Source organism: Vidua chalybeata, chromosome 12, assembly GCF_026979565.1.
Source record: "Vidua chalybeata isolate OUT-0048 chromosome 12, bVidCha1 merged haplotype, whole genome shotgun sequence".
Taxonomy (NCBI): domain Eukaryota; kingdom Metazoa; phylum Chordata; class Aves; order Passeriformes; family Viduidae; genus Vidua; species Vidua chalybeata.
Window position 1 is genome coordinate 14,594,191 of NC_071541.1, and position 24,607 is coordinate 14,618,797.

At 61.3% G+C, this 24,607-nt stretch overlaps 4 protein-coding genes across 5 annotated transcripts; 3 read left to right on the forward strand and 1 right to left on the reverse strand.

Moving 5' to 3' along the window:
* Positions 1-35: 35 nt before the first annotated feature.
* Positions 36-1,833, reverse strand: ABHD14B (abhydrolase domain containing 14B). Of its 2 annotated transcripts, none has more exons than XM_053953526.1 (4): positions 1,557-1,833; positions 1,116-1,325; positions 695-936; positions 36-362 (listed from the first exon to the last, which is right to left on the reverse strand). In XM_053953526.1, exons 2-4 carry the CDS (start codon positions 1,321-1,323, stop codon positions 180-182), a joined length of 633 nt encoding a protein of 210 aa, XP_053809501.1. In that variant the 5' UTR covers positions 1,324-1,325; positions 1,557-1,833; the 3' UTR covers positions 36-179. The 2 variants fall into 2 exon arrangements, with proteins under 2 accessions (XP_053809501.1, XP_053809502.1); XM_053953527.1 differs by lacking the exon at positions 1,557-1,833 and adding an exon at positions 1,445-1,550.
* A 234-nt stretch (positions 1,834-2,067) lies between these two features.
* On the forward strand, positions 2,068-3,857 carry ABHD14A (abhydrolase domain containing 14A). Its single transcript, XM_053953525.1, has 4 exons — positions 2,068-2,458; positions 2,588-2,703; positions 2,997-3,232; positions 3,489-3,857. The coding sequence occupies exons 1-4, from the start codon at positions 2,244-2,246 to the stop codon at positions 3,669-3,671; spliced, it is 750 nt and encodes a 249-aa protein (XP_053809500.1). The 5' UTR covers positions 2,068-2,243; the 3' UTR covers positions 3,672-3,857.
* Positions 3,838-9,932, forward strand: ACY1 (aminoacylase 1). The gene is given in 16 exon segments (XM_053953524.1): positions 3,838-3,989; positions 3,992-4,108; positions 5,380-5,524; positions 6,120-6,184; positions 6,728-6,832; positions 6,940-7,034; positions 7,219-7,295; positions 7,543-7,632; positions 7,848-7,904; positions 8,012-8,085; positions 8,187-8,236; positions 8,424-8,568; positions 8,651-8,719; positions 8,814-8,893; positions 9,171-9,231; positions 9,361-9,932. Coding segments are annotated over 16 exon segments (1,539 nt in total). The 5' UTR covers positions 3,838-3,845; the 3' UTR covers positions 9,526-9,932.
* A 1,423-nt stretch (positions 9,933-11,355) lies between these two features.
* On the forward strand, positions 11,356-23,333 carry SEMA3G (semaphorin 3G). Its single transcript, XM_053953522.1, has 16 exons — positions 11,356-11,443; positions 14,849-15,009; positions 16,080-16,142; positions 17,664-17,783; positions 18,402-18,492; positions 18,578-18,694; positions 18,945-19,087; positions 19,166-19,280; positions 19,363-19,432; positions 19,614-19,758; positions 20,018-20,249; positions 20,364-20,455; positions 20,713-20,754; positions 20,924-21,149; positions 21,441-21,580; positions 21,672-23,333. The coding sequence occupies exons 1-16, from the start codon at positions 11,356-11,358 to the stop codon at positions 22,134-22,136; spliced, it is 2,310 nt and encodes a 769-aa protein (XP_053809497.1). The 3' UTR covers positions 22,137-23,333.
* Positions 23,334-24,607: the final 1,274 nt, after the last annotated feature.

Genomic DNA, 24,607 nt, shown 5'->3' on the forward strand with positions numbered 1-24,607 from the left:
AAAGAAGCAGGATGAAGGTGGCAGGAAAGCAGTGGCAGAGCTTAGGGTTTTATTTGGTCTCAAGAGAGGTGGGTGCAGTGTGAGTGCCAGCTGAGCACCTGGGTTGGCACAAGGGTGCATGTGCAGGCAGAGGGGTGGGTGGGCTGGCCACATCCCCCTGCCCTGTGGTTCCTTCCTGCTCACTTCAGCTGCTGCAGGAAGGCCAGGAGTCCATGGTGCCACTCATTGGGCTTGTCCAGGTAGCAGGCGTGTCCTGCACCCTGCAGCATCAGCACCTGGTGCTCAGGGAGGTGCTGCAGGTTGTTCAGGCTGGTCTGCCCCAGCTCTGCATCCTGGTCCCCGTACACGATCAGCGTGGGGGTCTGTAGAGGGGAAAGCATCCTGAGCCTGCAAGTGTCACCCAGGCACTTGCTCCTTCTTGCCAGGGACACCCTGGAGGGGAGTCACTTGCCCTTCTCTCCCACCCAGTATGAGAAAGGAAAACTGAAGATCAGACTCCTGGGTCTCCAGTTGTCTCTTCTTTACCCCCCACTACCCCACATTTACATCCCTTCATCATCAGGTTCTCCTCTTTCAGTGGCAACAGTGTTTCTGGCCTGTTTGGCCTTTCCCCTGCTCAACCCTGGTGCCAGCGTCCCCTCTGCACCATCTCCTCCCAGTTCCCTGACCTCCCAAGTGCCCTTCCAGGCCGTACTTTGATCTGGGCATACTGCTCCGCCGTGAATTTCTCAGTGCAGATGGGTGCCACAGGTACATAGGCCTTGAACAGCTGGCTGTGCTCTAAGAGGAAGGGCAGCGAGTACATGCCACTGAGCGACGGGCTGATCACCACAGCTGGACCCAGGTGCAGAGCCTCTGAAACTGCCTTCAGGAACGCCGCTGGCGCTGGCTGGCCCACGGGTGCTGGGGCCACAGCATCCTTCGAGCGGCCCAGCCCTGAATCGTGCGAGACACAAGTGGCCCTGTCGGGCTCCACACCGCCTCAGTGACGGGGAGAAGCCAGGACAGCCCAGCCCAGCCCAGCCCAGCACAGCACGACACCGGGGTTGCCATCCTGGCACCACAAACCGGTGGCCACCCTGCCTGACTCCAGGGCCGTGCTCACCACACCTTACCCGGCAGGTCGATGGCCACAGCTCGGTAGCCGTTCTCGGCCAGCGTGGCGAGCGTCCCCACCTGCAGCCAGGTTTCGGAGGAGAAGCGGATGCCGTGCAGCAGCAGCACGGTCAGCTTTGGCACTGCCTCGGCCGGGTCAGCTTGGCGGTAGAAGAGGGTCTGTCCTTGCACCGCGACGGTGCTCTCGGTGATCCGCGGGGTGGCCATGCCTGGGGGCCGGGGGGTTGTTAAGTGGGGCGAGAGGTGGGAAGGGGAGGGCTGACGGGCCTTCTGCCGCTGTCGAGGCCCGGTGGTGGCAGGAAGGCAACAGGGCTTTGAGGGATCGCACCGGCATCATCTTCACTGAGGTGGCACCACCGGGGTCACTGATGTGCCAGGCGGCCTCACGGGCCCGCCCCTGCCTCAGTTTCCCCGTCCATCGCTGGGCCGGCAGCCCTTACCTGCTGCTCCGCACACGGGGCCGGCCGCCACCTGTCTCCTCCCCGCCGCACCACGGGACTGGGGGTGCCGCGCCCCGGGTCCAAAGACCGGGGGGACGGGCGAGAGAGCGGCGGCACCGCGCCATGGAGCGCAAGGTCCGGGGCGGCCCCGGGAACCGCCGGGGCCCTGCCCCGCCAGGCGAAGCCGAGCTTTCCCGAGCAAAGCCGAGTGTTGCCGAGCGAAACCGAGCCCTACCCGAACTCTAACGAGCCAGGCCGAGCGCTGTAGAGCAGAACGCGAGCTCTGCCGTGCAGTACCGAGCGCAACCCGAGCCCTGCCCGAGCTGTGGCGAGAGCCGCCGAGCCCTTGACGAACATAGCCGAGTTCTGCCGAGCTCTGCCGAGCTCGGCCGAGTCCTAGCCGATCGCCCGAGCCGGGGCTCCGCTACGGGCCCCGGCCGTTCTGTCCTTCGGGGCTGTAGTGTCGCGGGCTGCCGCCAGGCGGGGCCCGAGGGCAGAGCGGCGCCGTGCGCGGCGGGCCGGGCCCGAGCGGGGCCGGGGCCGAGCGGGGCCGCCAGAGCCGGGCGGGGGCTCGGGCTGGGCCGGAGCTGAGCAGAGCAGCGGGGACCGGGACCTGTTTCCCCGCAGCAGCGGGGCTCGGGTCCCGCAGCCCCGCGCTGCCGCTCTCCTTCTCCAGCGGGACGGGAGATGCTGCTTGCCCGCAGCCGCCTGGGGCTGCTGCTCCTCGGGGCGCTCCTCACTTTCCTCCTGTACCTCTTGCTCCCGGCCGCCCGGCGCTCACGGCCTGACGAGGGAAAGCGGGGTTGGCGGGCGGCCAACGGCACCGTGCGGACGGGGATGGCTGCGGGAGAGCCCCCCGTGTTCTACAGGGAGGTTCCCGCAGCAGCTGTCGGCCCCGGGAGGTGGGTCAGCCTGCCGGCAGATGGGGGTGGCAGGCCCTGGGGCCGGTCTTCACCAGCCCCCGTGGTCGCTGGACGCTGCAGGCATGGCAGCCTTCCAGAACCCCTTCCCGCCTGTCTTCCCGCATGCAGGCCTGATGTCCTGTTCCTGCATGGCCAGGCGTTCACCTCCAAGACGTGGGAGGCCTTGGGCACACTGGCGCTGCTTGCTGGAGAAGGCTACCGTGTGGTTGCAATAGATCTGCCCGGTAGGACCACGGCACTGTGTTTAGCTGATCTCTTTGGGCAGCTCCAGTCCCTTGCCTTAGTCACTGCTGGGCTCTGGATCTCTTTAGGGAGGGCTCTGGACAGCTGCTGGTGATCCCTGAGGCAGCGTGCCTGGGATTTGTCTGTGTCCTGGGGCATTGATGGCTGTGACTGTACAACCCCGGGGCTTGATCAAACGTCCATTTTTTGCCAAGCCATTGAACCCTGGTGAGGAGAGACCATTGCAGGCTGCACAATACCCCCTGACCACCCCATGCCCTCTTCCCCATACCAGGCTACGGGGATTCACCCCCAGTGGAGATGGCGCTGACAGCACAGGGCCGGAGGGCTTTCCTGGACCACGTCTTCCAGCAGCTGGGCATGCAGAGGCCTGTTCTCATCAGCCCCTCCATGAGCGGCCGCTTTGCCCTGCCCTTCCTCATGGCGCACGGGGACCGGCTGGCCGGCTTTGTGCCCATCGCACCCGTGGGCACCAAGGACTACACTGCTGAGCAGTACCGGGGAGTCCAGGTGGGTTTTTGGGCTCTTGGGGGTTGTCCTGGGTATTGGCAAGCCTTGTGGGCCAGCTGGCTGCAGAGTGATGTGGAGGGTGGCACTATTTTGGGGTGAGTGAGGGGGACCCAGCTCATGGGGATGCTGGCACTTGCCTCCCCTCAGCTTTGCAGCCCCCCGTGGTGATGGATGGAGGTGGGCACAGCCCAGGGGGAGTGCGGTGGCCATTTACCCCTCTGACAGCTGCTCTTGCTTTCTCTCTCCCCTTACCAAGACACCCACCTTGATCCTGTATGGTGACCGTGACACTGGCCTGGCTCCCCAGGCCCTGCAGAACCTCCAGCACCTCCCTAAGCACCGTGTGGCCGTGCTGTCTGGTGCTGGCCATGCCTGCTACCTGGACAAACCAGAGGACTTCCACCGGGCCCTGCTGGGCTTCCTGCGCCAGCTGAAGTGAGCACTCCTCCCTGCCAAGCAGAAGGGCTGGGGTGTCCGAGGGACTAGAGATGCAGACGGCTGGCATGAGGGATGCTGCTCCCTCCTGGGGTATCCCCAGGATGGTGGGGGGTGGGACTGGAGGTGTCCCTTTCTGGCAGGACAGGGTGTCGTCTGTCACGAGGCCAATAAACCGATGCTGCTCTGGTTTCTGCGTGTGTCCCCAAGCGCCGCGGGGCTCCTTCACCTCTCTGCCGCTAGTGCGGGGCCAGGAGGGCGCCCTGTGCCCCTTGCGTGCACCCTGCCCCTCCTGCGCGCCCCGCTCCGCCCCTGCCCGCCTCCTGCCCGTCTCCTGCCCGCCTCCTGCCCGCCTCCTGCCCGCTGCTGCCGGCGGGGCGGAGCGGAGCGGAGCGGGCGGAGCGGGGCCGGGCGGGAAGCGCCGGCGGCGGCAGCGCTGAGGTAGGGCCGGGGCCGGCGGGGGGCCGAGCAGCGGGGCCGGGCAGCAGCGCCCGGCACCCCGCGGGTGGGTACCTCGGTGCCTTCGCCCCCCTTAAGCCCGGGCCAAGGTACCTTGCACCCCCCGCCCTTGCACCCTTCCTCTACTGCCCTGCACTCCCTTGGCGCACTGTTCTGCGCCCCTAGCCGTGGTGTCTTGCACCCCGTGCGCTCCTAACCACACTATCCAGCACCCCTCTGCCCTTCTGCCCATGCTTCGCCTGCACCCCAGTAACGCAGCTGCTGCAGCCCTAACCATGGTGTCCTGCCTGCCCTCTGCTTCACCCCATACCCCCCTGGCCGCAGTACCCCTGCAGCCGTACCCGTGCTCCCTGCGCTTCCTACAACTCTAGCCATGGTGTCCCTGCATCCCAGCTGCAGTACCTCTGCACCCCACTGTGCCCCCTGCCTGCACCCCAGCCATGGTACCCCTGTACCCCACCTGTGCCCCTTTGCACCCCCAGCCACCATACCCCTGCACCCCTTACCACAGTCCCACTGCACCCCTCATAGCGTCTCTGCACCCCCTGCTTCCATACCCCCCTTCACCCCTCCTGCTGAACCCCCATATGCCCCTAAGCACCCCACATCCTCCTGCTTCTCCAGCCGCCCAGCTTCCCTCCAACAGCTTCCACAGTAGCCTGTCGCTGTAATGTGGCCCCCCGGTACTTCTATTCTCTTTACCACTCAATCCCCCTTCACCATCCCCATTTCCCTGCAGCCCCAGAGCCTTTCCTTGCAGCTCTCCTGCACCCCCTAGGCAGGCAGTAGCCCCGTTTCCCTACCTGCACCCCCTTACATCAGCATCCTGCCTTCCCTGCCTGCATCCCCCAGCATTCCCACAAACCTCTAACCCCTGGATAATCTCAACTACCATGTCTCCCTCCCCAGCATACCCTTCTTCCCCTTTACCCTTCTTCATACTCCCTCACCTAGTTGCCCCCCTTTCCTCCCAGCTAGCCCTTCCCTGGATTTCACCCCTTTGCTGGGCATCATAGCCTGTCCTGTCACTGTGTTTGGGGCATGAAAATGTGTTTTGGGGGAAGAATGATAGGCCAGTGTTGGGGGCACACCCCATCCTGCCCTGTACCCAAGTGGGGGGAATTTCTCCAATAGTGGCAGAGTCCCAGGAGTTGCATGGGGGAGACCTTTGCCCCATCTCCCTTCGGTTTCTGTGACGACCAAACATGCAGGCGGACTTTGGAGGGGCTGGTGGGTGATTAACCATCTTGCAGCTCTTTCCCCGGAGCTTTGCAGCCCTGGTCCCAGACATGGCACCTGGGAAGCCTGGGAAGAGCACGGGTGCCTCAGAGAACCCCTCGGTCACGCTCTTTCGGGAGTACCTGAGGATTGACACTGTCCACCCTAAACCTGACTATGGTGAGGATGGGGGGACAGGACGGGGAGCCATGTGGGGACTGGGTAATGCAGTTTTGCAGCTCCAATCTTTGGACTCAGGTGCCCAAGTGCTGTACTGGGGCTGTTTTGATCGTGGTGTTAAGGAGCAAACTCCTTTGTGCCTTATCTCTGCTGGTGTCTTTGGCTGGGGCAGGGATATCTCAAGTGCCCTCAGAGCTACTGTTTGCTTCTTCTAGCCCCTTGCTCCCCTTTCCGTGCTGCCCTGGGATGGGTGATCTCCTTCTGTGTAGATCTCCTTCTGTTAACATTTATGTCTTTCCACTAAAGTACATTTTTTGGTGAGAAGCTCCCTAAACTCCTCTGGAGAAACATTCCCCCTGAACTCAGCCTCATTAAGTTTTAATTTTTTTCGTATTTCCCAAGTCCTCAGCCCAAAGGGATGGTGATGAGCTGCTTCGTCCCTGTTCATGGCCACTTCTTGTGTCCTGGACCTGCAGCACCTGTCCTCTTTTGTCACCTCTTTCCTTGGTCTGGGAACCCCGCAGAGCCTTGGGGTCCCTGGGGGTTTGCAATGAGAGACCCCAGTGTAACTGTGGGCATCCCTACTCTTCCCCAGATGCAGCTGTCCAGTTTCTGGAACGTGTTGGCACCGACCTGGGCTTGGCCTGCCAAAAAGTGGAGGTGAGCAAGCCAAGAAGCAGCCTTTAGTCTGTCCACCCATCCATCCATCTAGCCACCTGTGCTTGGGTCCTTAGTGACCAAGATGTTCCTCTGCCTGCACCCAGAGCTAGACAGGAGTGAATCCCCTCTGCCTGTAATCCTCTGCTGACCTGAGCCCTTCCTTAAGCCAGTGTTCGGCTGCTCCCTGCTGACCTTTGCAGCTGCCTGTGCTATGATTAGCAGGGGACCTGGCAGCGTCACGTTGGCTGGGGCCATCCTTCTTGCTGGGCACCGGCTGTCCTGGGAGACTCCCGGGCACCAGGGGAAGATGCTGGGCTTGTCTTCCCTCCTCTGAACTTTCAGCCAGGTTTGGCACCTGCAGCCGGGCTCTGTCTGGCTGTGGGGGTTCAGGCAGGCCTGCTCCTGCTACCTGGCCTCTCCCACTGGAGAAAGGGATGGCATCCAGAAACTTTTTCCTACTGTTGCTTTTTGGCTCCAGCTTGCTGGTCCAAGCCTTTCTGTCCCCATGCTGGACCCTGGTGACATTCTGCCTTTGTCCCACAGGTGTGCCAGGGCCGTGTGGTGCTGGTCCTGACCTGGCAGGGCACGAACCCCCGCCTGCGCTCCATCCTTCTCAACTCCCACACTGACGTTGTGCCAGTCTTCGAGGTGCTGGAGCAGAGCAAGGGGTGGGAAGGGCATGGAGAGGAGGATGGGGTGGATGGGAGCTGGTGCCTTCTGTGCCCTTCTGCCATTGTGGATGCTCTTCCCTGCAGGAGCACTGGACCTACCCGCCCTTCGAGGCAGTTAAAGACTCACAAGGCAATATCTATGCCCGGGGTGCCCAGGATATGAAGTGCGTCTCCATCCAGTGAGTGGAGGGCTCTGCACCTGCTGGGTGAGCATGGTGCTGGTGGTGTCTCTGAGTGATGCAGGACAGAATGCCACTATCCCCAGGGTCCCTGGGGCCAGAGGTGCCACCTCTGCCCTGAGGTGGCTCAGAGCACACGGGCCCCTCTCCGCCACAATGACCATACACTACCTTCCCTTGCAAGGTACCTTGAGGCCATCCGGAGGCTGAAGACAGAAGGGAAGTCTTTTGCCCGCACCATCCACCTCACCTTTGTGCCTGGTGAGTCCCCAGGCTGTCCCCTCTCAGGAGGTACAGAAGGGGCTGGCAGCTGGGTGATGCTGTGGAGTCTCCCATGGCAGCCAGGCTCCCCCAGTTTTGACCTCCCCTAGCTCAAGGCCGGAGAGGTTTCCATGTCCAAGGACATCAGGTGTGCTGATGGCATCCAGGCTGGCATGGAAGGAGGACTAGAGGTGGTGGGCTGGGGGATGCTCCAGTTCCTTCCTCCATGCCAGGCTCTCCCCCACAGATGAGGAGGTGGGCGGACACAAGGGCATGGAGATGTTCGTGAAGTGCCCTGAGTTTAAAGCACTCAACGTGGGCTTTGCCATGGATGAGGGTGAGTATTGGTAGGGCTGGCACCAGGACGTTTCTCCTCTTGGCATCACTCCCCAGGCACCAGCTTCCCACATGTTTCCAGGGACCCCCTTGGGGGATCCTTCCCCTGGGCAGTGGGGAGTGCCAGTCTGGAGGAAACTGCTGCTAGGACAGAGCAGAGGGGGCACATCATGGTACCTCCATGTCCCACTGACCCTCTGTCTGTGCCCACCACAGGCCTGGCCAGCCCATCTGACACCTTCAGTGTCTTCTATGGTGAGAGGAGCCCATGGTGTGAGTATCTGTGTGTCCACTGCCCTGTCTGGCTCTCCTGGGTGCTGGGGCACTGATGATATCCCAGGCTTTCTGCTCAACCCTTCCCTCTACACCTACTGCTGCAGGGATAAAGGTGAAGTGCATGGGTAGCCCTGGGCATGGGTCCCGCTTCATCAGCAACACGGCGGCTGAGAAGATGGTAAGAGAGGGGGTACCCCCTTTGCACCCCCCACGCCTGCCCTGTGCTGCCAGGCCCCTGCCCATGGGGCTGGTCCTCACCTGCTGCCCTTCCCTCCCCAGCACAAAGTCATCAACTCCTTCCTGGCCTTCAGGGAGAGCGAGAAGCAGAGGTAGGAGATGGACAGCAGGGTGGCAGTGGCTTAGTTCAGTCCATGAAGGGGGCCTTTGGGATCCCAAGCCAAGCTGTGATCTGGTGCTGCTGCTCTGTGCCTCAGTTTCCCCATTTTGGGTGATGGCATGCTAGGGAAGCACTTCTCCCCAGATGGCAGATAGTGACTGTCCCTTGCATCCCCCAAGGCTCAAGTCCGACTCAAGCCTGACCCTAGGGGATGTCACTTCTCTCAACATGACCATGCTGGAGGGGGGTGTCTCCTTCAATGTGGTGCCCTCCGAGATGGCTGCCAGCTTTGACATCCGCATCCCACCCACCGTGGACCTGAAGGTGGGCACCTTGCCAGCGCCACCCAGGAGAGGTCTGGGATGAGGGTGACCTGCTCACACCCCTCCTCTGGTCTCTGCCCCAGGCCTTCGAGGAGCAGGTGACCACATGGTGCCGCGATGCCGGGGAAGGTGTCACCTGTGAGTTCCATCAGGTGAGGGATCTCAGCCACCTGGCACATTGTGCCTGTCCCTCTCCTGCCAAATGCCATCCCCTCTCCCCTTCATCTGCCTTCTCCCTCTTGTCAGAAATGCATGGACCAACACATCACCTCCACTGAGGAGTCGGACCCATGGTGGAAGGCCTTCAGTGGGGTCTGTAGGGACATGTAAGTAGTGTCCCTAGGAAGGGTAGGACCCTGGAAGGGGCATCCTCTGGTTGAAGCCAGGTGGTCCCTGGGGGGTCTATGAGGTCACGTCAGGGGCTGGGATGGGGAGCCCTGTAATTTGCCAAAGCATGTCCCTGTTGCCCTCCAAAAGGGATGGGATTGAGTGTCCTGCAGGGCTGAGGGATGTCCTGGCACAGTCTCTTTGCCCATGGGGTGTGAGTAGGACAGGGGACTCAGCTGGCCCTGTCTCCATGCTGACACAGGTCTCTCTTGATAGGAATCTGCAGCTCAAGCTCGAGATCTTCCCAGCTGCCACCGACAGCCGCTACATCCGAGCGGTGAGTGTGATGCCAGCCTGCCACAGGTCCCTCACCTGGGGTGAGACCTGCAGCCCCAAGCAGGAGCTGTGTCCAGGTGAAAAGGGGCATGTGGTGCTCTGACCTCACTCTGTGTCTCCCCATCTCCAGGCAGGACACCCTGCCATTGGCTTTTCACCCATGAACCGCACCCCGGTGCTGCTCCATGACCACAACGAGTTCCTGAACGAGCAAGTCTTCCTGCGGGGCATCGAGATCTACGCCCGTCTCCTGACTGCCCTGGCCTCAGTGCCCCCACTGCCCACCGAGGGCTGAGTGCCTGGCAAGGGGCAGGGAGTGCCAAGCAGAGAGACCCAAGGCTTTAAAAAGAGGGGCAGGGGCTAGGCACAGCAAATACCTGCTACGGTGCTGGGGATGTGGATGGCATCATGCCACGTTGGCTATGTTCAGGGCTGGCCTGATGGTGACACCCACAGGGTTGTGTCCCCTTTTGTCAGATGCCAGTAGAGCCTCATGCCCAGGTGCCTCCAGTCTTTCCTGGTGTTGTCAGTGCCTCCCCTTCTCCCTGTGCCATCTCTGGCTGCACTGGCTGGGTGGTAAGCGGCTGGCCAGTGCCCCAGTCTGCCTCCCCATGCCTTGCCCTGCCTCCCTGCCCGCTTGCTGGGGGAGCTGGGGCCAGTGCTGCCCACTCTCCCTATCAATAAATCTCCTTGGTAAGCACAGCCTGGAGTGGGGCAGTCTGTCTGTCTGTCCATGATGGTGCTACCCATGGGGTCTCACCCAGGCACTGCGGATTTCCTGGTGCAGCACAGTTTGCTGGGATGCATCTCCTCCCCTGGGCTCATTGCCTGCATTACAGCAGTGCGGGCAGGATCCTGCCCGGGCAGGCTGAGGGCCTCTGCTCCCGATCAGCCTCGGGGGCCTGGCACTGGGGTTCATCCTGCTCCCTCCCTCCCTCCTTCCCTCCAGAGCTTCTGCCGCTTCCGCAGACCCTCTGGTCAGGGCAGGCAGCGTGCAGGTCTGGGCAGGTACCTCTGCTCACTTGCCAGAGCTGCCATCGGCTGCACCTCCTCCTTGCTTTTTCCCAGCCCTGTGTGGTTCCCAGTGCCCCAGGGTGTGGGATCTGTCCCAGCCATGCGGCTTCTTGGGGAAACCAAGGGCCTGCTGAGCGAATTGGGGTGGTTTTACACTGTTCAGGGAGACTTCCACAGCTGCTCCATTACAAAAGGACTCGGGTTAGACAGGGGCCTCCAGCCTCCTGACCTCTGTTTTAATTAAGAAAGCTGCTGGAACCCTTGGGGGGCTGGGGATAATGAAGGTGCCCCGTGCTAGGCTGGGAGAAGTGATGAGGCTGGTGGTGATGGAGCACTGAGGGAGAAGCCACCAGTTCCTCCGCTCCTTCCCCTCCATCCACTGCAGGGGGAGGTCTAACATTTTTGGACGGAGGACATGCTTGCTGTGTGATGAGGCTCCCAGGGGAAGTCGGCGTGGATTCTCTGAGGTCTCATACAATCACATTCCGTGACCTGGCAGCCCTGGGGGAGGCTGGCATGGGAGTGGTGTGGGTACCGTGGGGTCCTTGCTGGCCAGGATCCTTGCCCAGGGTGTTGGCACCTTTGCAGGCAGACAGCGGCGCTTCCCCTGCCCTGTTGGTGTGCCAGGGCTACCTGTGGCATCCTATGCCCCCCTCAACCCTACTCAGTCCCCTTCCCCAGCTGGCCTGCTGTCCCCAGCTTGCCTGGCACTGAGATGGGACCTGACAGCTGTGTGCTTGCTGATGCTTGGAGATCACACCATGCTGAGCATCCTTCTCGGGAGGCAGGTCTGTATGCCCTCTCCTAGCTCCTACCAGAGCTTCCCCCCCTTGCTCCCCGTCCTCAGGGATGAGCCAGAGGTGCTCGGAGGGTCACTTCAGGGGAAGGGGACTGCAGTCAGGTCTAAAGCTTTGCTGGCAGGGGACATTTTGGGTTGCGCGGAGTTCTCAGGGTGCCCCCGGGAGATGGGGCCGTCCCCCCGCGCATCCCCGCCGCTCAGGGATGGGGTATGGCGGGGCCGGGCCGGGGCGGGTCGGGGCGGGCCGGGGGCGGTCGGATGTCGGCCCCATAAAAGCTCGGTGCCACCGACGGCCGAGGGCGCGGCGGCGGGATGCGGGCAGCGGTGGCGGTGTCGCTGTCGCTGTGCTGGCTCTGGGCGGCGGGGCACAGCCTGCCCCGGCTCCGCCTGTCCTACCGCGGTGAGCCGGGCCGGGGGCACCTGCTGCGGGACGGGGAAGGGGGGCTGTCCACCGAGGGGTGTCCTCAGGGTCCCCCCTCCCGGGACCGGGTGGCGACTTGGGGAGCCTCAACTGCGAGCGCTGCACCCAAGTGCGGTTGTTTTGGTGCGGTTGGTGGGCAGATTGTGCTGGGGGCTCGGGCTGGGCTGGGGTTTCGGTGGGTGGCTGCCCGGCACCCTCCGCTCCCCACGCGGGACGTAGGGGCCCCCCGAGGAGAAGGAGGAGGAAGAGAGGATCCGGGTGACGGGGATAGGGATGTGCCGCCGGGCTCCGCGCCAGCCCCGCCGCTTCCCATGGGGCATCGTCTCCCACGCGGCGTGCAGGGAAACTGAGGCACGGCGGTGTTCTGGCCCCGGCACTCTTTGGCTCGTGTGCCGGGTGGGTGCTGCGGTCGGGGGTGGTCCCCCGGCGTGGTGGGTGCTCAACATCCTGCCCTCGGCTGGGTGGGTCCCCGGGCTGCACCCTCCGAGCCCCGTCGTGCTGGGGTGCGGGTGCTGGGGTGCCGGGGCCCCTCGGGGGCTGCGGGGGCAGTGCTTGGTTTTAATTAAAACTCTCCCTGTGATCCTGCTCTGGCTCGCCGCATCCCCCGCCCTGCCAACCTAATGCATGGGCTGCTCCAGCCAAACTTGACAGAGCCTGGGGCGCCCCAATCTCCTCCCGGCCTCACAGCAATGAACCTGCTCTAAAAAAATCCAACATAAAATAAATTGCATAATGTATATCTTCCCCCTTCCTTCCCAGAAGGGGGAAAGACCTGGGAAGCCCAGCACTTCCAGAGCCCCAGGAGCTGCAGTGCCAGGGAGAGTCTGCTCCTCTGCTGCCTGGGCTGGGGGTTCCCGGGTTTGGCTGCGTCCTTTGCTCTGTCCTGGGGCACAGCAGGTGACCCCAGGGGCTGCCTCTCTGTTGAACGGGAAACTGAGGCACACAGTGCCCCCCATCCCCTCATCCTGGGAGCCCGGGATGGCTCATGGTTCTGCCCCGTGATGCGATCCGGTGTCCTCAGGTTGGCCTTGGCAGCAGGGTGAGGAGATGTGGGGTCTCAGCAGGGGTGAATCGTGGGGCTCAGTGTCTGATCCACTCCAGCACAAAGTCCAGCCGTGCAGGGCCGTTTCCCAGGTGCGAGGAGCTGCCTGGGGTGGGGTGGAAGCTCCTCAGCCTCCCACGGGGAGTGAGCCACCTTTGGAAGCTTTTTTTTTTCTTTTTCTTTTTTTTTTTTTTTAAGCTGATTATTCCATTCGTCTTCCAAATTGGAAACAGCAACTGAAATTTCTCATGAAAAAAATTCTGCCACCGCCTTCTCCCTGGGGGAAGAAAAAAAAAAAAAAAAGAAAATTTCAGTTAAAGACATTAGAGTCTCTGAAATTAAAACCATGGTGAGCTGAAGCTGTTTGTGCAGAGCTCCTCGACCTGGGCTCTGCATGGCTGCTGGCTCTGGCTGTGAGGTGACTTTGTAAGGTGACAGGGACAGGCGTTGTGCTGTGGGTGCAATGGTGGCCATGTACCCAGCTCTCCCTCACACTTCAAGCCACTCTTTTCCTTTTGTTTCGACTTCCAGAGGTGGCTCATGTGAGAGGGGAAAGAGCATTTTGCTGTTGTGAGGACCAGAAGCATTGCCCTGTGCTCTTTGCTGTGCCTCCCGAGGGACCCCCACTTAGGGGGTGGCTCCTGAGGGACCCCCACCCTGGGGTAAAGGTGTCCAAGGGATGGATGGGGCATGGCAAAGGGCTGTTCCCTGGGGAGTTGGAGAGGAAGGCGCCCTGAGCCAGTGTAACCCGAGGCGCAGGAGGAATTCGCCAGGTCTGGGGGAGAAGGGGAAGCCTTGCCTGAAACAATAAAAGGAGCCTGCCGACTTTGCCAGTGTTGTTTTGAGTTGGGAAAATATTATTGCTGGGCAAGAATAGAAGGAGACGATAGCGTTTTCCTGGGCTGGACCTGGCAATATGGGAGGACCTGATGCTGGGAGGACACAGGGAGGAGGGTGCCAGACTGGGTGGAGGGACCACCGCTGCCTGGAGCCAGCTCTGCTTGCACAAAGGCGTCTTTCCGATGGGGATGGAGCCGCTGGGGTTGTATCCCCCGTGCCACTGGCATCACCAATTAGGGTACTGGGACTGTCCTTGAGCAGGGATAGGGTGTGTGGTGGGGTGAAGGTGTCTGTTGTCCCTGCTGGGGACGGACCTTGCCTCCCTCACAGGGCCTAGAAGAGGCATTTCCCAGAATGGGGCATTATGTTGCTGGCCACCTCCTTGCTGGAAGTGACAAATGTCCCCCCAGCAACAGCAGGACTTGGTAGCCCAGTGTCCCCACTGGATTTCTCCCAGCACCACCTCCCCTCTTCTGGGGACATATGTGGGAGATGCTTGGGCTGGGTTTTTCCCTGGGGTCAGCAGCAGTGGCTGGCAGTCTTCTGGGCTGGAGGGTGTTTGGGGACAGAGCTGTGCTCATCAATGGCGCTTTGTCCTCCTCCTCCTCTGTCTGGCAGGCACAATGGCTTGGCCTGGGGTCGGGATGGGTTCTCAGAACCCTGTGAAGCTGAGCCATTCCCTCTGGCCCTCTCCCTCTGGCAGCTGTGGCAGCTCTGTGGGCACCACTGTGCCGGCTTGATGACCCTGAAAGTAATTTTCCATTGGAAACCAGTGGAGCCACTGCCCCTGTGTCATCTCCACTGTGAGGGTCCCCTTGGCATTGCACAAGATTCAGGCTTGGACTTGCTCTGGGGGCTTTGACTGTCAGACCCTGTTGTTTGGGATGTGATGTCCATCCCAGGGATGCAGCCTGTCCATTCCTGGGATACCCCCATGCTGGTGCCTTTCCCCAAGTGCCTTGTCTGTGCCATGGAGGAAGCCTTCCTGCCAGTGAGTTCTGGTGGCAGTGGCAGCAGTGGGCTTTGTGTGGCAGTTTCCCCGTGGCACTGGCTGGGTGCCTGCTATTGTGTCCTTGGCTGGCACCCAGCAGGGACAGGACCTGCTTTCTGCCCACCCCGTGTCCGGTCTCACCACCATCCCAGCTCTGTGTGAGCCCAGCCTGGGGCTGATGGCACAGCCCAGCTTGCTGTGGCACAGCCACAGTAGGAGTCTGGGATGGTTCAGCCAAACCTTGCCTGGGGGTGGCAACCTTTTCTGGGACCCTGCTGCTGATTGTTGGCTCTGCAGCTTTGTCCTTGGCTGGCAGAGACAACAGAACTCCAGCCAGGTTGAGGTTGGGATGTTCATGCCTCCAGGAAGGATGGAGACATGCTTCAGTCTGGAGTGGCTGTGAGCAGCTCTGCTGACTCCAAGACAACTCCATGATACTCAGAAGCAGCAGCTCAGAGGAACCCTTGGGGCTGGGATGGCTTCTGCTGATGCTTTCATCTCTTCCTGGCAGAGCTTTTAGGCACCAACCGCTCCATCCTCTTCTTCGGTCACCGCGGCTTCCTGGGCTTCCGCTCCCTCTACCTGGATGAGTATCGTGACCGGCTCTTCATCGGGGGGAAGGATGTGCTCTACTCCCTGCTCCTGGATGGGGCCAGTGCAGACGCCAAGGAGGTGAGCTGGGGGCTGCTGAGCATCCTGGGGTGTCTGTCTGCACCCTGGCCCCCTGTGGACCTGCCGGTGCCCAACTGGGCAAAAATCACTGTGAAAAAAATCTGCCCTGGGGATGGCCTCATCTGAAGTACCTTGAAATTATTCTGTAAACTTGTAGTGCCTGGCAAGGGCAGGCTGGCTGTGATGGCTGGAGGGAAATTAGCTGGCAATTAGTCATGATCATCAGCCTAGGAGACTGGTGGTGCAGCTCACCAGTGATTCCTGGGTACTGAGCATTGTTTTGGACCCCACTCTTCTAAAAAACTGCCATTGGGAGATCGAATGATGCCCATCCCTATCTGGGCATCCCTTCACAGGCCAAATATTCAGCTGAAAGCCTGCAGAGGTAAGGAGCTAAAGGGATCCATCACTGCAAGATGATGGATCTGCATTGCCAGATGAACCCTGGCAATGGGTTCATCTGCCAGTGCCCCAGATCTCTCCTGGTTCCTTGGTGGGAGAGGTGATGGACAAGAATGATGGTGCTGGGTGGTGGCTCCCCTCCTCTTTCACCCTCTCCACTTTGACTTTTTGTTTTTCAAACATGGCTCTGGGCTGTTTCTAGCTGAAGAAAGAGGAGGAGGAAATGAAGTGCCCCTCAGCGAGCTGGGTCACTGCAGTGGGGTCAAGGGCTTGTGTACCCAAGCTGCCCTCGGTCCAAGAGCTGCTAAAGGCTGTGGGGGACATGGACTCTATCACTCCTGCTGTCCCTTGGACACCCTTTTCCCCGGCCACCCACAAGCCCATCCCCTTCTAGGCCAGCTCCAGCTATTCCCAGCACGACCACCCAAATCAGCCCAGCTGTGAGCTGTGACTGCTAGGATGCATCTCCCCTGGAGGAAGGTCCTGCTCGGGGTTGTAGGGTGGGAGTCCTGGGCTGGGTGGGCTCCAGGGAGCTGTGGTCCCTCTCTCTGTCCCCCTCTCTGCCCCTCTCTCCATCTGCTTGCCATTGGCAGGCTGGGGATGTGGATTTGCATGGCTGGGTCCCTGCTGTCGCCCCTCCCTGCTCCAACAGACCCTTTGTGTTCCAGATCTATTGGCCGCCCCGCCCTGGGCAGACGGAGGAGTGTTTTCAGAAGGGAAAAGACCCAGGGGTGAGTCTCTCCCCATGTGTGCTCTGCTGTGAGCTGGGGGGTGCCAGATGGGTCCCCTTGTGCCAGATGGCTCCCCCCGTGTTGGGGCTGTGCCATGTCACCTGCCAGGGATGGCCCTGAGGCTCAGGGGCCAGTTAATCCTGGTGCAAGAAGGAAACTGAGGCAGGGAATCTGTGGCCAGTCCTGACCACGCAAGAGGCTTGCTCCAGGCTCTGGAAATCCTGTCTTAGTTGCTCTGCTCTGTGGCCACAGTGGTGGCCAGTATATCCCAATGTGGCTGCACGAGCAGGCAGGGATAGCTGGGCTCTGGGACCAGAGCTTGGAGGGACCAAAACCCCCATGCTCTGCTCCCGACCCCAGCAACTCTGCCTGGCCCATCCTGGCTATCCCTGATGGTGGGAAATCTGTAACTGGCTCAGGTTTGGTGACCTTGTTCCCTAAACCTTACCCCTCTTTGCATCCCCCTGCCCCGATATGAAACAGGACTGTGGCGGGGAGAAAGTCCCCAAGGCTCCCCTGGCCCAGACAAATTGCTCCCAGGAGTCCCTGTTCTGCTCTCTGTGTTTATTTTACCAGCTCTCACCGACAGATCCAAGCCAGGGCAGGCTGAACTTTTTATTTTTCTTAAACATATATTTTTTTTCTCACTTGCTATTTTAGAGGCTCTTTGCAAAGGGAAAATAAACAGCAGGAGGCTGGGAACCCCCGGGGCGGCTCGGCAGCGGTGTTCCCAGCAGATGAGGGGCCTCGCATCCCGCTGTGGAGGGGACAATGGAGGGCAGGCAGGGCTGGCGCTGGCCAGGGGGAGCTGCCAAGCTAATGGTGGAGAAGGACGGGAGCCCTTTTCCAATGGGAACTGCCAGGAGAGAATGTACAAAGTCAGAGGTGGCAGGTCTCCAGCCCTGGGAAATGTCATTGCTGCCGTCCCTCAGAGAAGGGGACAATTCCAGACAGCAGCGACCAGGGCTGTTCTGGAGGCAGCCCAGGATGCCTGTGGGTCTCTGTCTCTGTCTCCACTGTTTCCTCCTTTTGTTTCATCCCTGGCGTAAGCAGGAACATGACAGGGAAGGATGTCCCTGCATCTGGTCACGTCCTGGGCGCCAGGGGTTTGGGGTGGGGTTTGCAGCTTGCAGGGCAGGTGACATTGCTCCCCTGGCCAGCGTGGACTGTGCCACAGGGTGAGTGCACAGGTGCCTGTGGGCACGAGATGCCCAGGTGGCAGCTGGATCCTATGTGGTTCCCCTGGGATGTTTTTGGCAGCAGGAGGACCAGTAAAAAGCCCTGTTGTTTTGCAATGGACTAGGGTCCACCCAGATGAAGTCCATACAAGCCCTGTCAGTGGGCATAAGCTGCCACCCCACATCCCTGGCACCAGGCTGGAGGCAGGGAGGCCAGGGGGTAGCCCAGGGAACCAGGGCTGGGGCTTACCCACTGTTGTGGGGTCCCAGGCAGAGGCGGGGAGCTGGGGTGGGCAAAGCACCAATACCCGGTGACCCTTCCTCTCCCCTGCTGTCCCCCCAGACTGACTGTGCCAACTACATCCGTGTGCTGCATCCCTACAACCGGACACACTTGCTGGCCTGCGGAACAGGCGCCTTCCACCCCATGTGCACCTTCATCTACGTGGGGCACCGTGGCGAGGTAGGGTAGCATCCCCAGCAGGACACCCCTGGAATGTAGATCCCCATTGCCTGCCTCTCTCTTGAGGGGCCTTGCTTGAGACTGCATGGGGACACTGGATGTGCAGTTTGCTCTAACCTGAATACTGGTGGGGGGGAATGTCAGGAACCAGCTCCCTGTTGTCCCTTTGTTCTTCTGCTACCCCCTGTCCAGCTTTCCTGCCTGTCTGCCTTGGGATCCCCTTTACAGACATGTCCCCAGGGGCTGGTGTTCTGCCAGGGGCTGAGGCAGGGGTGGCATTTTCTCCTCTCAGCTCACTGCTCATAAATCAAGTTGGCTGGGGTGGAATGGCTGGACACCCCTCAGAGCCTTTCCCACAGCCTGGCCCTGTTTGGGCAGCAGGAGCCTTGTCTGTACCACGATGACTCTGACCAGGCAGGCGGGCAAGCAATGGGGCTGGTGGATCCCCTTCAGCTGCTGTGCACCCTCATGGGATCAGTCTTGCTTCAAAAAGTGTGGATCCTGCTTCCAGATGGTCCTTCGGGTGCACTGAGTGAGGTGCAAGTTGGGCAGGGACCAGAGCTGGCCCCTGCATGGCCGGGCACAGCCCAGGGCTCACCTGCCTGCTCCCCTCCCCAGCACACCTTCAGCCTGGACCCTGCCAGCGTGGAGACCGGCCGGGGCAGGTGCCCACACGAGCCCAGCCGTGCTTTTGCCAGCACCGTCATCGGTGGGTTGTCTTCCTCAGGATGTGGGAGCCTCTGGGGTGTGTCCCAGGGATGGTCCCCGTGCCAGCCAGCTGGGTGTTTTTGCAGGTGGGGAGCTGTATGCCGGTCTCACGGCAGATTTCCTGGGACGCGATCCCGGTGTTTTCCGCAGCATGGGGACCCGCTCCACCCTGCGCACAGAGGTGGACCAGCGCTTACTCCACGGTAACAGCTTCCCTCTGCCCCTCCATTTCCCCCAGCAGGGCTAATGCCAGGGACCACAAACCTTGTGGTGGCCAGAGCATCTGTGGCCATGGTCCAGCATCCCCCATGCCAGCTAAGAGCAGAAAAAGGCACCAGGGCAGCACGGTCTGGGGGTGGTCCTGGCTGGCATCCAGCCCCAGCATGGACTGGGGTCTGGAGGTGCTGGCTGTGCCCTCTCTCCCCACCTGACATGACCAGCTCTTGCTTCTAGATCCCAAATTTGTGGCAGCCCACTTGATCCCAGACAACGATGACCGAGACAATGACAAAGCCTATTTCTTCTTCACGGAGAAGGTGGTGGAGGCAGACAGCAAGGAGCACGCCATTGTCAGCCGTGTGGGGCGTGTCTGCGTGGTAAGATACTGGTGGGGACTGTGGGGGACAGGGATGCACCAAGTCACAGCGTGGCCCTGATACTCCCTGTCCCTGCAGAATGATGCTGGTGGCCAGAGGGTGCTGGTCAACAAGTGGAGTACCTTCAACAAGGCCCGGCTGGTGTGCTCAGTCCCTGGCCCCGGTGGCATCGACACCTACTTTGATGAGCTGGGTAAGGTGTACATGGAGCTGTATCTCACTGGGGCTAGTCACTAAGTTGGATTTCAGGAAAAAACCCATGCTTTCATTTCTAGAGGATGTATTCTTGCTGAGGACAAAGGATAGGAAGAGCCCGGAGATCTATGCCCTTTTCAGCACCGTCAGGTGGGTGGTCCAGCTCCAGCCTCTGGGGACATCCAGCTGCAGCTGCCCATGACCTGCCCTGTCACTGTCACTGTCACCAAGGGTTGCTGGCTGCTACCCTGGTCTTTTGGGGATGTTGATGCCCCTACTGCCAGCAGTGCCAAGCATGGCTCTGCTTAACCCACTCTCTGTCCCCTTGCAGCCACGTTTTCCAGGGTTCTGCTGTCTGTGTGTACCGCATGGCCGACATCCGGGAGGTCTTCAACGGGCCCTTTGCCCACCGAGAGAGCCCCCATCACCAGTGGGGTGCCTACGAGGGCAGGGTGCCCTACCCGCGGCCGGGTGTGGTGAGTGACTCCTGGGGCTCCAGGTCCCCTCCACTCCTCCAGCTGCTCTTCTGGGGTGGTGATGGAGCCATCCTCCCTCTTCTCACCTGCTGGAGAGGTCAGCTGGTGCTTTACCAAAGTCTGCCAAAGGGGTGGAAAAGATGGATGCCAAACTGGAAGGCAGAGAAGGACCCAAAACAGCTCTGAGGGGCGATGAAGGGCAAAGGAGTGATGGGTGCTGGGGTGGCTGGGCTGAGCTGGTCCCCTCTTGTCCCTGCAGTGTCCCAGCAAGACTACCAACCAGCCCCGGCGGCAGTACGGCACCACCAAGGACTTCCCTGATGAGGTGCTGCACTTTGCCCGCGCTCACCCCCTCATGTACAAGCCCGTGTACCCCCGGCACCGCCGGCCCCTCCTTGTGAAGACTGATCTGCCCCACCGGCTGCGCCAGCTCGTGGTGGACAGGGTGGAGGCCGAGGATGGGCAGCAAGACATCCTCTTCCTTGGCACAGGTGAGCAGGAGGAGCAGAATGGAGGGAGGAACCACAGAGCTGGGGGTCCCAGTGGGCACCTCCCTGGGCTGTGAGATGCAGGGTGCTCACATCTCCATTCTCCTTGGCCTCCAGATGTTGGCTCGGTGTTGAAAGTGGTGGTCATGCAGAAAACAAGCTCAGACATGACTGAAGAAGTCATCCTGGAGGAGCTGCAGGTTTTTAAGGTGACGTTTACTGCCCCACTTGCAAGGGAGAGGGCAGTGGAGTGGGCTCAGGCTGGGGACACGTGGGGATGGAGGGTCACGGCTGTCACTTTGTTGGTCACTGGAAGGTCTCAGGGTTGTGAGGGCAGAGGCTGGCTGGGGGTATTTTCACCCTTCCCAAAACATGCCTGATGCTCCGCCAAGCCCTGGTGGCTCTGAATGAGCCAGGCTGACTGAGAGGATTATGCCAGCCTCATGTCCACTCCCCTCCCCTACAGATGCCTGTGCCCATCACCCAGATGGAGATCTCTGTCAAGCGTGTGAGTACAGACATGGCTCAGCCACGGGGCTGGGGACCGGGCAGGTGTCCAGCTGTGGTCACAAGCCTCCTAAAGCCATGTGATGCATGCCCTGGGGTGTCCTGGCTGGGCCCCCAGGTGTCAAGCCCATGGGGGTTGCCAACATCACCCCTTGGTGCTGTTCCCCCAGCAAACGCTCTATGTGGGCTCCAGCCTAGGGGTGGCCCAGGTACGGCTGCACCAGTGTGAGTCCTACGGCACTGCTTGTGCCGAGTGCTGCCTGGCCAGGGATCCCTACTGTGCCTGGGATGGCACTGCCTGCACCCACTACCAGCCCTCCGGCAAGCGCCGCCATCGCCGCCAGGACGCCCACCACGGCAACCCTGCACACCAGTGTCTGGACCAGAACCTGACCGGTGAGAGACTGGGGGCCCCAGGGCTGAGGGGCTCCTCCAAGTGCCCCAAGATGGCCTGACATGCACAGCCCTAGCACACAGAGGGGCTTGTGGGCACCCACGTGGGCACTCTCATCTGCCCAACTCATAGACCAGGGCATGCCCCAAGAGAAGGTGGGTGCTGCTGGGGCTGGGTCTGGCCACTGGGAGAGAAGGGGATGAAGGCACACAGTGGCCAAGGGGGGCTGACACCTGGGCAGGTGGAAACCTGGCTCTGCCCTGCCTGCGAGCCCGTGCCTGTCTTTGCCCTAGTGGATGATTTTGAGAGCGTTAAGGAGAAGGTGCTTTATGGGGCAGAGGACAACAGCACCTTCCTGGAGTGCATGCCCCGGTCCCCGCAGGCCAGCGTGCAGTGGTTTGTCCAGAGGCCCCCCGACGAGCAGCGGGACGAGGTGAGGCTCCCTGACACCTGCTCCCGTTGTGGGGACATGGGAGGGACACCAGGCTAGACCTGGACCCTCCCAAACCCACGGTGGCCCACAGGTGAAGACGGACGAGCGGATCCTGCAGACGGAGCACGGGCTGCTTTTCCGCAAGCTGCACCGGCACGATGCCGGCATCTACTACTGCAAAACGCTGGAGCACGGCTTCACCCAGACTGTGGCCAAGACCGCCCTGCAGGTGATCGCCAGCGAGCAGCTGGCACACACCTTCCCCCGGGGGCGAGGGGACGAGCTCCCTCACCTGCTCTGCCCTGAGCCCCAGCTGGCGCCACAGGCTCCCAAAACCTGGTTCAAGGACATCATGCACCTCATCAGCTCCCCAAACCCGCGGCGGGTGGAGGAGTACTGCGCCCGCCTCTGGTGCAGCAGCCGGCCTCACCACCGCAAGAGCAAACTGGCCCAGGCCAAGCTGGTCCTGGCTGGTGTGGATGTAGCCAAGAAGGGACGGACAGCCAAAGCCCACAGCGAGAGGAACCGTGTGCCTCGGCAAGCACCGGCCACGTAGAGAGGGCAGGGTAACGGACGTGGGGCAGCTGTGGGCAGGTACCAGCTCCCTGTGCTGCTGGTGGTCCCGGGGGCCTCTTGACCTGGTGGGTGGCTTGCAGTGCTGCCAGCCTGGTCCCTCTAGCTGGAGTGGATGGGCCGGTCCCTGTCACCCTCAGTGGCTGCAGGGTCACCTCACTAACAGGCAGTGAGGTGTGACACGCGGTGAGGTGGGACACATTGGCCCCCCCTTGCTCCTGCAGGTGATGTAGCAGGTGGGGGCCGTAGTCCCTGGGTGGGCTGGGGCACAGTGGCATGGTGCCACCCAGGCCATGCTGTCACCCAGATGCTGCCTGGATCCCTCCGTGAATACTGGGGTTGTGTGTGGTGCCGTGGGGAGCGGCTGATAGCTCCAGGCTCTTTCCACATCAGCACAGAGCCTGGGGAAGATGATGCCTGCTCATATAGGGGAAAGCCAGCATCATCCCAAAAAGCCTCTGTGTGCAGGAGGAGCTCTGTCACCTGCTGTGCCTGGGGACCTGGAGCTATGCTGTGCCACCCAGGGTGTATCCTGGGGGACAGGGCTCCTTCCTACCTTCCCTTGGCACTGGGACACACTCAGCTGTGCCAGCTGTTCCTGGGTGCAGCTACCCACTTCCCCTCTGCCGCACAGCCACAGTTTTAGGGCTGGACAGGGTTGGGGAGAAAAGCAAACGGCTGCAGGCAGGTTAGACCTGTTCCTGGGTAAACACTGGGAGAGGCACTAATGCCACCGCTGCCACTGTGCCCAGGTGGGAGCAGGGGCAGGCAGAAGGCAGCCCCAGCAGAGTTTGGGGGGCTGCACCACACCTGGGGTGGTTTCTGCCGGTTGGTGGCCCTGCAGGGCTGGGTGGGACACGGCTGGGTTGGGTGGGCTCCTGCTGTCTGGCGGAGCTAAACCAGCACCCAGGGCCTCCCCCAAACACAGGGGCTGGGGGTAGGTGCACGGAGGGCACGTCCAGGCTGCCAGCAAGGTGTTCCTTGCTTTCCTCACCCGACATGAGCTCACTCATGGTCAGCCTGGGGTGATAAGGATCTGCCCCTTCCTGAGGCACAGCAGCCCCACACAATGGTGTGAACTGCAGCCCTGCCGGGACGGGCATTGTTCAGGGCTGGAGGAACGGGAAAGAAAAATAATAAAAATAATAATAATAATAATTAAAAGGCCCTAAATAGCTCACACAAAGCCAGGTCGTGATATCATCTCTCCTCCCTGTGTGTGTTTGTGCTGCAGCAGCGGCTCCCCGGGAGCAAAGTCCCTCAGCAGCACTGCCCCAACCCACAGAGACGGGCTGGGGGTCCTGGCCCTCTTCTCCTGTCCCACCTCTCCTGCAAACTCCGTGTGTCTCCTGGGATGGGAGAGCTGTGGTGGGGCTTGCTGGCTGGGACGTTTTCTGCAGGGAGGGGAGTGGTGCGGGTAGCGCTGATTTATGGGGCCAGACAGGAGCCAAGCACGTGGATCAGGGTAATTGCAGGCCTGGGGGGCACAGGTGAACAGCAGCCAACAAGCAGAGACAAGGAGGGAGCTGGGTGAAAAGCCAGAAATGAGACAAGAGCCTGATTCCTCAGGGCCTGGATTAACCAGCTCTGCAGTGCCTTCTGCCCCGAGTGACCCCTGTGCCCCACAGAGCAGGGGCTGGGCTGCCCACGGTGGGGGAGGCAGCAAGGGGGGGCCTGAGGCCTCTGCTCCGTTTGGGACCTGGCCTTGAGGTGAACTGTGACAGGCTGGAGGTGGCACCAGGGCCAACAATGCTTCAAATTGAGCAGGAAGAGAGACCAGAAGCAAACAGTCGCCTAAATAGTCCCCCCCTTTTGGGGGGATTTTGTCCCTGCTCCCAGTAAATCTCTGGGGTGGCTGAACCTGGTCCTCCTGGGTAGATTTACCACTAAGGCTGCAGCAGGAGAGATTTTGCCAGGGCTGCACGCAGCATTCTGCAGGCTTCCAGCCTTGTCTCTGGTGATCACCAGCCAACTGAGGCAACCTGCGGCCCTAGAAACTTCCAGGGGCTGAGCAACCATGAACAGACCTCATGCACCTGGGGGCGGGAGGAGACAGCGCCCCGGGCAGATCCAGCACCCTGCCCCTGCGGGGGGAGCGACTCTGCCTGGGCTTGGCGCTGTCCCGGGGCAGGAGTGCCGTGAGGGGAGCGCTTGGGCCGGGCCGGGCGTGGGAACGGCCAAAGAACAAAGCCACTCCTATTTTTATCCCACTTCCTAGGGAAGTGCAGCGCAGGGCCGCACGCTTGCCCTGGCAGCCCGCCAGCCTCCGGGGCGGCCGAAGTGGAGCCGCTGGCCAGCTCAGGGCTAGCCCCGGCCTCGGCAGCAGCCCTCACAGCTCGGCACAGAACCCTCTGGCTGGAAGAGACCCCTGAGATCGCCGAGTCCACCCTGTGACCCGACACCACCGTGTCACCCGACCACGGCACCGAGTGCCACAGCCAGCCTTGCCTTGAA

Excerpts from the sequence above, each read along its gene's own strand:
- SEMA3G (XM_053953522.1), top strand. The coding sequence starts at position 11,356 with ATGCGGGCAGCGGTGGCGGTGTCGCTGTCGCTGTGCTGGCTCTGGGCG. Across the intron at positions 16,143-17,663 it reads AGAAGGGAAAAGACCCAGGG|ACTGACTGTGCCAACTACAT; the intron begins GTGAGTCTCTCC and ends CTGTCCCCCCAG. Across the intron at positions 19,433-19,613 it reads GCCCTTTTCAGCACCGTCAG|CCACGTTTTCCAGGGTTCTG; the intron begins GTGGGTGGTCCA and ends GTCCCCTTGCAG.
- ABHD14A (XM_053953525.1), top strand. The coding sequence starts at position 2,244 with ATGCTGCTTGCCCGCAGCCGCCTGGGGCTGCTGCTCCTCGGGGCGCTC. Across the intron at positions 2,459-2,587 it reads GCAGCTGTCGGCCCCGGGAG|GCCTGATGTCCTGTTCCTGC; the intron begins GTGGGTCAGCCT and ends TCCCGCATGCAG. Across the intron at positions 2,704-2,996 it reads GGTTGCAATAGATCTGCCCG|GCTACGGGGATTCACCCCCA; the intron begins GTAGGACCACGG and ends TCCCCATACCAG.
- ABHD14B (XM_053953526.1), bottom strand. The coding sequence starts at position 1,323 with ATGGCCACCCCGCGGATCACCGAGAGCACCGTCGCGGTGCAAGGACAG. Across the intron at positions 937-1,115 it reads TGTGGCCATCGACCTGCCGG|GGCTGGGCCGCTCGAAGGAT; the intron begins GTAAGGTGTGGT and ends CGCACGATTCAG. Across the intron at positions 363-694 it reads AGCAGTATGCCCAGATCAAA|ACCCCCACGCTGATCGTGTA; the intron begins GTACGGCCTGGA and ends TCCCCTCTACAG.